The sequence below is a fragment of the Pararge aegeria genome, chromosome 23 (genome assembly GCF_905163445.1).
Source record: "Pararge aegeria chromosome 23, ilParAegt1.1, whole genome shotgun sequence".
NCBI lineage: Eukaryota > Metazoa > Arthropoda > Insecta > Lepidoptera > Nymphalidae > Pararge > Pararge aegeria.
This window is the reverse complement of record NC_053202.1, coordinates 4441419-4454637: the sequence shown is the minus strand read 5'-3', so window position 1 is coordinate 4454637 and position 13219 is coordinate 4441419. Positions and strand designations below refer to the sequence as shown.

General features: G+C 34.8%; 2 protein-coding genes across 3 annotated transcripts in view; one reads left to right on the top strand and one right to left on the bottom strand.

Moving 5' to 3' along the window:
* Nucleotides 1-339: 339 nt before the first annotated feature.
* LOC120634221 lies at nucleotides 340-7510 on the bottom strand. 2 transcript variants are annotated; one of them, XM_039904692.1, is made up of 5 exons: nucleotides 7350-7510; nucleotides 6767-6961; nucleotides 4547-4861; nucleotides 2692-3990; nucleotides 340-608 (listed from the first exon to the last, which is right to left on the bottom strand). In XM_039904692.1, the coding sequence occupies exons 2-5, from the start codon at nucleotides 6944-6946 to the stop codon at nucleotides 405-407; spliced, it is 1998 nt and encodes a 665-aa protein (XP_039760626.1). In that variant the 5' UTR covers nucleotides 6947-6961; nucleotides 7350-7510; the 3' UTR covers nucleotides 340-404. The 2 variants fall into 2 exon arrangements, with proteins under 2 accessions (XP_039760626.1, XP_039760627.1); XM_039904693.1 differs by lacking the exon at nucleotides 7350-7510 and adding an exon at nucleotides 7082-7265.
* Nucleotides 7511-8173: 663 nt separating this feature from the next.
* Nucleotides 8174-13219, top strand: part of LOC120634176 (disintegrin and metalloproteinase domain-containing protein 12-like) — a 93177-nt gene continuing 88131 nt past the window's right edge. Inside the window, exon 1 of the mRNA XM_039904609.1 lies at nucleotides 8174-8401. Within this exon, the coding sequence (XP_039760543.1) occupies nucleotides 8314-8401 (88 nt within the window). The 5' untranslated portion in view covers nucleotides 8174-8313. The remainder of the gene's footprint in view (nucleotides 8402-13219) is intronic.

Here is a 13219-nt window from a genome sequence, read left to right as displayed (position 1 = left end):
GGCGCCACTTTTAATATGGATATTTGATAGCCTACATTTCTGAAACTCGCCAGTAACATTTGTCCTGTTGAATTATTTTTGTATTTATTCCAACTTGATCGTGCATGAACATGGTATGGATGCCATTTTGAAAAAAATAAAATACAAATGGCGGAACAGCAAGTTAGCTTTAGCATTCAAAGCCATGCAAGAATACAATGTTTCTAGACAAAAAAAAATCTCCTCAATATGACTATTTCCAATGAGAAATTGTCATAAAATAATTAAAATATTTAAGAAAACATCTGCTGTTAGTCGAGGACTGATTGCAGGGTAATAACAGATAAGAAAAAATAGACAAATATAACGTAATTTTATCGAATTGTTGTTTCAACTACCTCAAGGAACATGGATAGAAATATAAACTAAAGTAGGCTGGCGCCGTAAAATAACCGAGCAAAAAATTCGTTTTGTTCATGTTCTCGCAAGGCCGCCAAACCTTTGCCAAGGCGAATTCGAGCCTCGTTCTTTTTCGCTCCGTGCATGAAGGATTTTAGATGATTTCTGAGGCCGGTCATACTCGCTTCAATGAAGTTGCAAAAGCCACAATGGTAGACCCCCGGCCGAATCTATAAATGGTAAATTTACGATTTAGGTATCTGCTGTATTTATACAAGCATCATTATAAACTCATTACCGTCACCCTACTGGCAGGTCTCTTTTCTCAAAATGAAAAGGGCGTAGGCCGTAGTCCAATACTCTGGCCAAGTGCACCCCTTCGAGTAAGCAATGGAGTATTCTCTCAAAGCAAGTGACATTTTGATTGCTTAAATTCAAAAAAACAGCACATCAATCCACACTTAAGGGCATGTCCATGTGGGGATCGAACACAAGCCCCCGATAGGATTTCCAAAGCTCAAACCAATTCCCCGAAAGTCCAAAGGTCCAGTAGACTACCAACGCTAAGACAATTTTATATTTTTTATTTATTTATACTCTTTATTTGTACACCACTCAGAAAAATGAAAAAAAAAATGTATATTATCATATTGCAATGACAACTTTATGTTTTTACCTACATTTTAGAGGAAATATAAAATTTATAAATTTTAAAAAATACATATAATAATTTCAGAACCGACAGGATTTGAACCCGCGACTCGCTTTATGACTATGCTGTCTTATTCCACCAGTGTCCGTAACGCCATCTAGTAGGAAACATTGCAAAAAATTGAAACTGCTATTTCAAAGCTCCTTATTGCAATGAGACAACTTGGAAACAAGAGAAGACACATTGTTTTGTTATACTTTTCTTTTTTTCTATGTACTTTTTGTGGTGTGCAATAAAAGTATATTCATTCATTCATTGATTTTTATTTTTATAATTTTAGTGTTTTTAAGTACCACTGACGTAATATGAATGGACTTCAGGTCAGAGCTAAAAACGTCCGACCTAAAAACTGTATGAATTACGCGCCAGGCTTCATTTGATCGACTAACAGATTACAGACATATTGATGGAGTAAAACATGCAAAAACTATTCAACTAAAATGAGAAAAGATCATGGCGTATCGTTGTTTCATTTTAAACTATTATTTTGCTTAAAAACACAGTAATTATTTAAATTTGCATTAAATCTGAAACCCATCACTAAACTAATGAATAAACAAAAGTAGCATACCTGTCTTTTTCGTACGCGTTGCGCTGCATAGAAAAAAAAAGAGACAAACTGAACTGCCATCTACTATCACTGTATTCGGCTGAATTTCTATGAGTGATGATGTTTCGGTTTAAAAAAAACAAAAACGTAGGATACTTCTTATCATCAGCTTCTTGCCAGCGAAAGCTTTGCCAAAATCTTTGAAGACATTTTGATAAGCCGGAACAAGCAGACAGACAGACAAATAATTAAAAAACTAATTATGTTTTTAAATGTAGTTTATACACAGTACTTTTAATGACTTACATAAGCATTTAGTAAAAAGCTGTTATTTTTACATTATACACACTTTTATTTATATCATCATCATCATCATCATATCAATTCATTACCGGCCCACTAAAGGGCACGGGTCTCCTCCCACATTGAGAAGGGGTTAAGGCCGTAGGGCACATTATGGAGAACTCTCAGGTATGCAGGTATACTCAAGATGTTTTCCTTCACCGTTATATAAATATTTATATAGATTAAACCAAATCGCGATATTCGAAATTCCCCCAGGAATTCCAAAAGGCAATGATAGAATATATTTAAGTAAATTTATGTGGTGAATTGTTCATGAAATAATTCAATTAGGTAATAAATATTTATTTACATATGCAAGAAAAATTACAAAATAATAGCTATTCCATTACTCCTGATGATTTTGACTTATCGCTCGGAATGGTCGAAGCTGCATAAGGATATGATTGTTGCAAACAAATGATTATAGCAGATAGATTCGGATAGAAATGTTTTAATTTTTTTAAAGTTCCTACACATGTATGGGTCTACTCAGTACCCTTTTTTCGTAAATTTTGTATAAGACTCGACGTCCAATTCATATTAAGTCAATGTTATAAGTACATTTGGAGAAAATGAGAAATTTATGAGTTTAAAACCAATTTTAAAATTTCGGAACCAACCTGCCCCTCACTATCAACCGCGGCCAGAGCGAAATGTTTATATGTATGTAAGACTGTTTATTTGCACTGAAATGAATAGAACTTACCTCTCTCACGAACTCCTCTTTAAACGTTGTGAGGACAGACGCTTGTTGAATCCCTTTAGTATGTTCCCACTGACTTGCATGGAAAAATACTTTATTTTCTCCCTCCATAGAGACTTCACATATCTGACATCTAAATTTCATTCCATGTTGACTAATTGTTTGAAAGCTAGCATAAGTCAAACAAAAATTTTCATTAATTATAGTATCACGTGTAAATAAAGACTTCACTGTGAATTCGCTATCAAAAAATTCAATGAAAGGAACCTTTTTGATAACAACTTCAGAGCATCGTGCAGCTTTTTCTTGATGTTTTTTTTCTGCAACATGCTCTTTGAGCCTTAAAAGGGACGATGCGATCTTAACATTACAAACTTTGCAATATGTGTTGTTGCGCTTGTATTTCATATGATTTGCATGGGCGAATTGCATTGCACTTTTCAAAGCTTCTTGCGGCGAAACTATGTCATTACAATTTTCCATTGCAACATCTAACTTATTAGAATCAGTTTTGGTTCCTTCTCCATTCACTCCATCACTTGATTCAGTATCAGTGGTAGCTTGGGGTGTATGCTCTATGTGTGCATTCTGAACTTGGAGGTCATTGACCTTTTGACAATCACTTTCAGTTTTATTGTTTTCTTTATCAGTTTCTATTCCATTGTCATTACAACTTTCAATTGCAACATTTAACTTTTTAGAATCAGCTTTGGTTCCTTCTCCATACACTCCAAATCTTAATTCAGTATCAGTGGTACATTTGGGTGTATGCTCTGTGTGTGCATTCTGAACTTTGAAGTCATTGACCTTTTGACAATCACTTTCAGTTTTCTTGTTTTCCTTATCAATTTCTACTCCATCGTCATTACAATTTTCAATTGCAACATCTAACTTCTTAGAATCAGCTTTGGTTAATTCTCCATTCACTCCAACACTTAATTCAGTATCAGTGGTACCTTTGGGTGTATGCTCTGTGTGTGCATTCTGAACTTTGAAGACAATGATCTTTTGACAATCACTTTCAGTTTTCTGATAATCTTCTCCATTACAATTATCCATTGAAACATCTAACTTCATATTATCTGTATTCATTTCTTCTCCATTTTTTCCCCTTAATTCTGTTTTAGTAGGTATAATTTCTCTTAGTGTATTTGTGTGTGCACTCTGTATTTTGAATTTTTTATAATTATTCTGGCATTTAATGAAATTATTTGTATGATCGGAGTCTTCTGCATGAGATTCCTTTGAATCTACAGTGATTAAACTGTTACAGATAAGGCAATTCAAAACTACATCATCAATCTGAAAACAGGTTGATTAAAAATAAAAAATACCAATAGAATTTTTGAAGTCAGTTAAAAAATTAAGTAACTACAGTTTGAACTATATTTTTGCCTAAAACTTGGCTGCATTTGTTTTGGAGTCTCATAATAACTCAAGAACTAATTTTTTCTAGGATAAAAAATATCACATTATATGCTACAAATGTAAGCTTAGGTAGGTAGCAATTCATCAAATCAATGGTTACCGAAAATAATAATTTCTCATGAGAAATAAACAATATTTTAGATTTTTAACCAACGCACATCAGCTATATGTTACCTTCTAAATTTTTGACCAGTGACCATAGGAACTTACGAATTAAATCATTCAAAGTTAGTTTTAAGAATATGTTATATAATTTTAGATTATTTCTGTAATGTATTATATCCATCCATTAGTTGCAAACAGGATCGTAAAGGTGTATGGTAAAATTGAGAATATGTTTAAAACTGAGTTAGTGTTTACAGCTATTGATTTTAACATTGTAATCTTTCTTACCGTTCTGATTTAAATAATTAAGTAATAAAAAACTTACCTTGCGATAAACATATTTGCCCCTCTTGAGTTCCAATTTACTCTGTATGATGTTCAGAATATGAGATGATTCATTACAATGTTTGTTCTCATCAGAAAATTCCACATTACAAACATAACAAGATTCCACATTCTGTCCATTCCATGTTTGCCTCTCTATTAATATATCATCAAATGCAACCAATCCTTTATCTACTTCTCTTACTAGATGATAAGTTTTGTTCTTATCATGTGTAGTATCACCTACATGAACGCCAACTTTTGATGATGTTTGTATTAATATGTTACAAGGCTCACAGTAGTAGCCCATTTTAACCTAAAATGTGTATGAATATTTATGCAAATGAATAAAAATATTACCCACGTTTTCTTCATCTGAATGAAGATATATTTTCTGTATTCCACAAAGTGCAAGTTAGCCGACTAGCTAGACTCAGTAGTTAGCTGACTGCAATCCTACCCCCAGATGGTAAAATGCTAACTTGCCGGCCGATTGGCGCATCGACCCTGCTTTCTGAATCCAAGGCTGTGGGTTAGATTCCCACAACTGGAAATTGTGTGTGTGATGAATGTTTAAATGTTTTTTCAGTGTCTGGGTGTTTATGTGTTTAATATAAGTATTTATGTGTACTTGTGTTTTATATATATATATACATACTAGCTGTTGCCCGCGACTTCGTCTGCGTTTGATTTTGTTTTTAAAGTATTCAGAATCGCTAAGCCTTAAATGAGTATAGTAGTATATATAACATGTTGTCAATTAATTATAGACAAATAATCTGCAATAAAATAAAAGTGCGACTATAATTAAAGATCTAAGCTATCCTATCTCTTAAGTTGGACCAGACTGCTCACGGTGTGCCAATTTAATTTAAAATCGCTTAAGTAGTTTAGGAGTCCATCGCGGACAAACATCGTGACAGGAGATTTATATACATATATTAAGATATATATAAAAGAGAAAGTGTGTCCGTCTGTTCCGTATAGGCTCCGAAACGGCTGGACCGATTTCAATGAACTTTCAGGGAATCTCTGGATTGACCTGGCGACCTGGCGAGTAAATCCTGTAAAGTTTGGTGACGGTCGGAGCACTCCTATTTTTGAACTGTCAAACTGTCAAATACAACTGTTATTAAAAATTTAATGATGTAAGTTTATTGTTTAAATAAAATAAAGCAAAATCTAGCCCGGTGAAGCGGGCTGGGTACGCTAGTTATTCATAAATTTACTTTGGGGCTAATTTGCGATGTGTGTGTCGTTATATATTTTTTTGTTAGGGGTATAGAAGTTTTATAGACCCAAATTCCTAATAGCTTTACGCAGCATCGTGCCTACAGATCGTTAAATTGCTGGACAGTTCATGGTCAGTAGAATGGTAACGAACCACTACCGAAGCCGCCCACAAAACCAGACCAGAGAAAATTCAGAGCACAATATTAAGGAATCGCCGGGATCTGCATGTTCTGTCGCTTCTGTACTGTGTGTTATTGAACCCTAAAACTCCCTCTTACCAAAAGGAGAAATTTAATTTTCTTGGAGTGCAGTCAGATTTACGTTCTGTTCGTACGCTGACTTTGAGCATGCCGTATCATAAAACTAAGTTTTATAAGCATTCATTCATTGTTCAAGCTACTGAACTGTGCACTCCCAAAAAGCATACGACAGTCAAGGTCACTAGACATATTCAAAAATGCTGTTAAAGCCCATTATCTTGAGCAATAAAGACGACAGTGATCAACTCTTACTCATATTTAAGTATGTTTTACTATATAGGTACCTACCTATTTGTTAATATTTTTTATATTTATTATTATTAGTATTTTATGTGTGTAATCTTGATAAGTATTAGTGTGTAATTGTTCGTAAGTAATGTACCTATATAATAATAATACACCCCACCAATCGGTTTCCCTTGGTTTTCCTAATCCTAAGGTTGCCTGGAAGAGATCGCTACTAAGCGATAAGGCCGCCCTTTGTATCCTACTTTTTAAGTTTATTTTTGTTGTGTTCATTGTTCTTTTTTACTATTTGTGGTGTACAAATAAAGTGTATAAATAAATAAAAATAAATAAGAAATACCAAATTTCCCCTGGCGATCTAATCCTGGACCTCACACTCCAAAGAACACAGCGCTTATCACTGTTCTAGGGAGGTCGTCAAAACCATCGATATAATCAATCAAAGTCGTTGGTCAAAACATTTTTAAAATAAAGTAACTTACCTTTCGAATGCGGTCATCTTTATATTTGTCTAAATAAGCAGATGGCGCCAATCTCTCTTTATGCTCTGAATTTGCAATATGAACAGTTAGATCGGTTTTTGTAATGTACTTCTCACAAAGCAGGCAAAAGGAGCCTGCGACGCCGGTGAGAACTCCGTTTTCATGAAACTCGAACTCCATGATAGACCTGTGATCCTGTAAATAGTTATTTTAAAACAAATTAGTTTAAAATCCATTATTTTAAACTTCGAATCGTCGAACGAACAACGATATAACGATTCAAACTTTGTCATCGTGGAACTTCGAAAATTATACCTAGTTGCGACTTGCGATTGTAGCCTCGCGCTGATATTGAATTCTGCATAACGAAACGCACTAAGTTCGAGAAGACAAAGTTAGATTCGGGCAGTATACAATAGAAAAAAATGCTTATAGCCTATAGACTAGTAACGAGGTGCTGGTTTGGTAACGATGCCTGGGGAGGCCGAAAATGTTAGATAAAGATTTTTCCTGGGATAAATTCCTGAGCCTACCTACCAGCCCATATTTAGGCGTTCAATAAGAAAAAAAAACTATTACGTACTTGCCGTTACAAAATAAGTTGCATACGGTGTTCCTGGATTACTATACACAACTGCAGAGGGTTTTCGTGATCATTACCCTCAGACATTAAAAATAACAATTTACAATGCCCAATCAACTATTATTCCCATATGATTTTAATACCCAATAAGAATGCACGAAATTGAATGATGCAAAAGTAACGGAAATCGATATTATCTTTATGTTTTTCCCCGGAGTTTTAGTACCTTAACCACAGACTAAGTCGTTAGTTGCATTTCGTAGTCAAGATGGTGTAAATAAACACAACCCGACATTTTATTCTATTAAACGCATTTTCTTTGACCATTCAGTTTTTGTTCTAGTTTTAAACAAAATTTCTAAATCTTTAACGTCAATGAGTATACAAGCGCAACGGAGCGTAAAAATAAAGTATAATAGAAAAAATAAAGTATATAATACAGAGACAGATTAACAAAAGGATAAATATTTTAAAAAATCAAATTATTAAGCACTATTCCACATAATCTTTAGGGAAATAATATATATATTATTATTTAAGTGTTTCTTTTTTGTTTCAACTTTAATTTTATCTTTACTTTCTGTTTAATTTAATTCCAAGTTGTGTACACATACTTTGGGTTGTAGCTTAGAACAAAACTTGTTATTACTTATATTTAGATCTACTTTTAGTTATTACCCGTTTTGTGTACCTAATAACAATAAACAATAAACAATATGGAAATGTTATCAACTGTCACCATACTGACAAGTCGTGTCAACTGTCATGTCAATCTTGAAAAGTCAATGTCAAAATATTCAGTACGGTTTACTAATTTCGGTAGGCGTCATGAATTTTGTGTTGTGCCTTGTTTCTGTAGAAAACGAACTATTAAACTAATTTTCTTTTTAGTTTGCTTGAATTTATATGAAAAATTATAAACTAGTTTCAATGTGAAATATTACAAAGAGTTTTGCATATTAAAATGTTTTTGTGCAGTGATGGCTTGAGTTGGATTGTGTTGTACGTGTTTCTCTCGTTCCTGACAAAGGAGATCGAAGCCCAACAAATAAGTAAGTCAACGTTTTATTTGATTACTTCTCGTTCTGAAGGCTCTATAATAAATAGCCCATCCCATAAATCATAATAAAAAGCCGTAATGTTAGTTACAAAATAAAATAATAGAATAAGTTTCTGCAATGTATTCAAGTTAAAAAGTACTTAATATTGTCAATATTTAGAACTAATCGGTTGTTGATTGAGTAAGTCTGAAGACTGAACAAAATTGTATCAATACTGGATTACCTTCTAAATTTGCATTTTATTTAAAGTTATTCCTAAAATAAAAAAAAAATAATAGATAACTTAAAATATCATGTATACATTCAGAATTGTCTACAAGATTCCAATTTTATGAAGAAGGCAGTCATTTATATATATATATATTTATACGGACAACATAAAAAAAAGCTTTAAATGGCATGCTGCTAAATGAGGTTGAAGGAATTTAAACTAAACAAAAATATTTTTTTCTACATGATAGCAAAAACATATACGTACTGATATTCGTAACCATATTTTGACTAAATAGTTATCTTATGTTTGTAGTGCAGTATAATTTTTTTTTCTCAATAGAACAAAATGTAAACTAGCAAAAACTTGGAAAACTTTATATGAAAAAAAAAATTCGAATAAAAAATAATTTAAAGGTTTTGTAGACATTCCTCCGATTGTAGGTAAACACACTTTATAAAAATATAAAATTTCATGTATAATGAACTTGATGATGCTAAGCCATCAAACAAATTAAAAAAAAAAAAACCCAAAAAAAAAAGGTTGTGAAAAGTATAGCTGAAATTAATCCCGCATATCACACTCTTAAGACATGAGAGTGGACAAGTTACCCTTGACAACAACGGCGGATCCAGGGGGGGGGGGGGGGGGGGGGCTCATGAGGGTCATGACCCCCCCCCTTAGCTTGTTGAACCCTTCACTCTGGCGGAGTTTTGCGTCATACCCCTCGACATACCTCTAGCTGTTATGGCAAATCATTCACCATGGTTATGGAATATAAATAGGCTGCCTCATTCCGTGAGTGATCATTCTTCTCTGGATGTCTTCAAGAGAAGATGGCATTACGTATGCGTATATGTACAAGTTATTTAGGTTAAGTTTTGCAAGTGTAAAATAAAGAATACAAAATTTTAAGTACAGTACTTAGGTACATTAATAAAATACCTACTTTTCACTTCTATCTATTGGCATCAAAATTAAATTATAAGTTCTCGACTTGACCATGACTATGTCACCCCCTCCTGGCGCCAAAACTGGATCCGCACTTGCTTGAAAAGGATATTAAAAATGTGTTTCGAACAGAAAAATCAATTCCAAGACAATAGTTAACTCTGTACTACTTAAACCAATAGCTGTGTACTGAAATTTTACCAGGTGTTGTATCTTTTAGATCATGAAAATAAACATAATAATAAAAATTGCAAACTTAACATGATATTTATAAAAAATATAAAGCCATCTTAATTTTCACTAATGGGCATGATACCAAAAATGCTCGTACTATTGCCTTTGCCTAGCCTTTGGGCTAAAAAGGTGCCAGCTCTTGGATCACCAGACGACAAGACCAATTTTTAGGACACAATTTTAATAAAACTTAAAATAAAATAGTGTTGAATGTTGTATGATGACGCATCGGATATTTATAGTTATTTCCACCAGGGAGTACTTTAATTTAATTTAATTTAACAAATATAACCTAAAATAAACTATTTAAAACTAAATAAAATCTAAAACGTCTTCGAAACCACCGCAGTGAGGCACAGTTCCTAAGATGCTGGCAGCATTGCCCCTTTGGATGGCCAAACTAATTTGTTGGCCAAGGTATCAGCCCGCTTTAGGATCACCGGAAGACTCGATAACCCTTTTCGATAATAATTTTTTGAATTAAAAAAATGTAAAATTATGTCCTACTAGTTGTTACCACCAACTTTGCCCGGGTTGGTTTTGGTTATTTATATTCCTGGACCAAAAAGTAAAGTCTGTCTTTATTGAAAATTCTCAATGCAAAATATTGCCATCAAAAGATCTGCTATTAAGTTGTACATAACAAATTTTAATTTATTTTAGGTATAAATCTAACAGACACTGTTTTCAGCCGATTGGCGCAGTTTGCAGTGACCCTGCTTTCTGACTCCAAGCCGTGGGTTCGATTCTCCCAACTGGAAAATGTTTGTGTGATCAACATAAATGATTTTCAGTTTCTGGGTGTTTATCTGTATATCATAAGTGTTTATGTATATTATACATAAAAATATATATTTGTCATCTTAGTACCCGTAAAACAAGCTACGCTTACTTTGGTGCTAGATAGCGATGTGTGTATTGGCGTAAAATATTTATTTATTATTATTATTTATTTACTGTCTCTGAGTGCTTACATGGGATAAAAGTATCCTATAGCCTCATCCACAGACTATGCCAACTTTTGGCAATTAAAGTTACAAAAAAAAAAACACTTTAACCCCAAAAAGTGCATTTTGGGAATTTATAATTTCTTAATTGTCTCTGGTTTACTTCGGAGGCTTCAGCCGTGGCTAGTTTCCACCATATCAACAAATATGTGCCGCTAAGCAAATTTACCATTCAGTATGGTTTTAATATTATTGCCACATAACAGGTTAGCCTGTTACCATCGTAGAGTGCATTATCACTTACCACCAGGTGAGATTGCAGGTTGCACCAGTTGAGAGGCTAACTTGTAGATGAATAAAAAAATACAGTTTCGCAATAATTATCATATTAGTATGGTTTAGGGCCTGTTAAGTTATAAAATTAATTTGCATTGTATAAAATAATTTGCATCATATAGTTTTTAAGTAGTGAATAATAAATTAGCAATGGTAAAAGCACGGTATCACCGGATGTCCGGTTGTTGGCGTCCGCCATTCCATTGACCCTCATTTAAAAAGTCATAGATGAACATAGTTGCTATCGATAATAACCTTATATTGTCATAATAAAGCTAATATGGTAACGGCGGGGCACATAGCTTTGACATTGGGGTTTCTTGGTGCTGGACTGGCTGGAAAGCATACCCCCCAAGTCAAAGCGAGTCGGAGGTCGCTGCATGCAAATGGCACGACACTAACTGGAAATCTATATGAAAGACTATGTCCCATTTGACGTGCTTCATCGAGATATTGATAATTCATACTTATATTATAAAGGCGAAAATATGTTTGTTTGTCTGTCCTTCCTTCACGTCCTAACTAAGCAACCAATCAACTTGACTTTTGGCATAGAGTAATATAGGATACCTTTTATCCCAGGGAAAATAACGGTTCCCACGAGATTGATAAAAAAACCCCAATAAATCGGAACGCAGGCCACAGCTAGTATGACTATACATGATAAACATAGGTCTGACTTCCTAAAAAAATGCAGATTCTCGCATGAAGCTCATTCTCGAATATGAATTAAATCATAGACATCGACGATGTGACATCAACAAAACGGAAGAAGAGAATCATACCACGAGATACCCAATGTCCATCAGTTGAGACTACGGACTTAAAACTTACAAGGCTAACTGATTAAGCCTCTTGAATTATTAACGAGAGTTAGTCTAAATTACCCAATCTCTTCTACTTCTGTTCCTGGGCCGTTTCCGCACTTGGTTGGCCTGAGACCGTCCGTAGTACGTTTGGACGTGCTCACTCCAGAAGCTTCGGAGGCCGCCAAGGTCGCCGAGTGCTTACGAAATCTCGATTATGTCTAAAATCTCACGAGATCGCACTCCCCTGTTGAGATTATAGCATCGTTCCTAAAAAGTTCCTACCTTAAGGGTAATTGGGAAAGGAAGTGTAGCTATGACGGCAGACCAAACACGGCTCCACTTGGCAGAATGACGAGGAAGTGTTTAAATAATTATTTATGATAATAGTGCCCATTTAGGGCGTGCATTTCCTAGGTTTGCCAAGCGCTATTCAGTAGGTACCTGCCTGATATCTCCGTACAGAATTGACAGGTATGCAAAACCGGTGTACAACTGTCGCTGTCAATTTATGAAGTCTTGTTGGAACACGATCGGTTAGCAACTTGTTGAAAGTTTTGTAGAATAGTTAACTAATGTAAGCAGTAAACCCTCGATGCTTTGCACTTTCTATAAGGCATTGGAATTCTTATATTTTCTGTGCATTACACATGTAGACAGAGATCCTCATTTGCGAAGTGACTTTAAAGTTAGAATACACTTTCTTTCCTTCATCGTACGCAGCCCATGTCCTAATGACACTCAAGCACAGGCCTCGTCTCTCAAGACACGGTTTTAGAGCATAGACCCACCACGCTGCTCCTATGCGGATTGGTGGGCTTTACCGAACATTATCTCAAGTAAGTGGTAATAATCGGGACCAACGGCTTAACGTGCTCTCCAAGGCGCGTGTGCTGAAAATACTTTAAAAGGAAGCACACAATAGATAACTATTGTTGGCCCCACCCGGGATTCGAACCCAGGCGAGCCGTTAGTTTGATTTAAATGCGCATCACGAGGCCAAAGATTCCGCAGAACCTTAGATACGTCGATTCAATTAGCATATTGTATTGAATGAGTCAGTACATCCGTCCGACGGAAATCGATCTAATCGGCTGTGATTCACGTGAAGCACAAATGTGATGAAGGATAGTAGGCCGACAGAAGCGAGGTCTTAGAGTATTATCATCATTATTGTCATCCATGGGTGGATGACAATAATGATGATAATACTCGACATACGGGACACTGCAGAGCACGAGTCTCCTCCTAGAACGAGGAGGGCTTATGCTGTAGTCCACCACGCTGGCCAAGTCTGGTTTTGTAGACTTCACACACCTTTGGG

Excerpts from the sequence above, each read along its gene's own strand:
- LOC120634221 (XM_039904692.1), bottom strand. The coding sequence starts at position 6,946 with ATGGAGTTCGAGTTTCATGAAAACGGAGTTCTCACCGGCGTCGCAGGC. Across the intron at positions 4,862-6,766 it reads AAGATGACCGCATTCGAAAG|GTTAAAATGGGCTACTACTG; the intron begins GTAAGTTACTTT and ends TACACATTTTAG. Across the intron at positions 3,991-4,546 it reads GCAAATATGTTTATCGCAAG|ATTGATGATGTAGTTTTGAA; the intron begins GTAAGTTTTTTA and ends ACCTGTTTTCAG.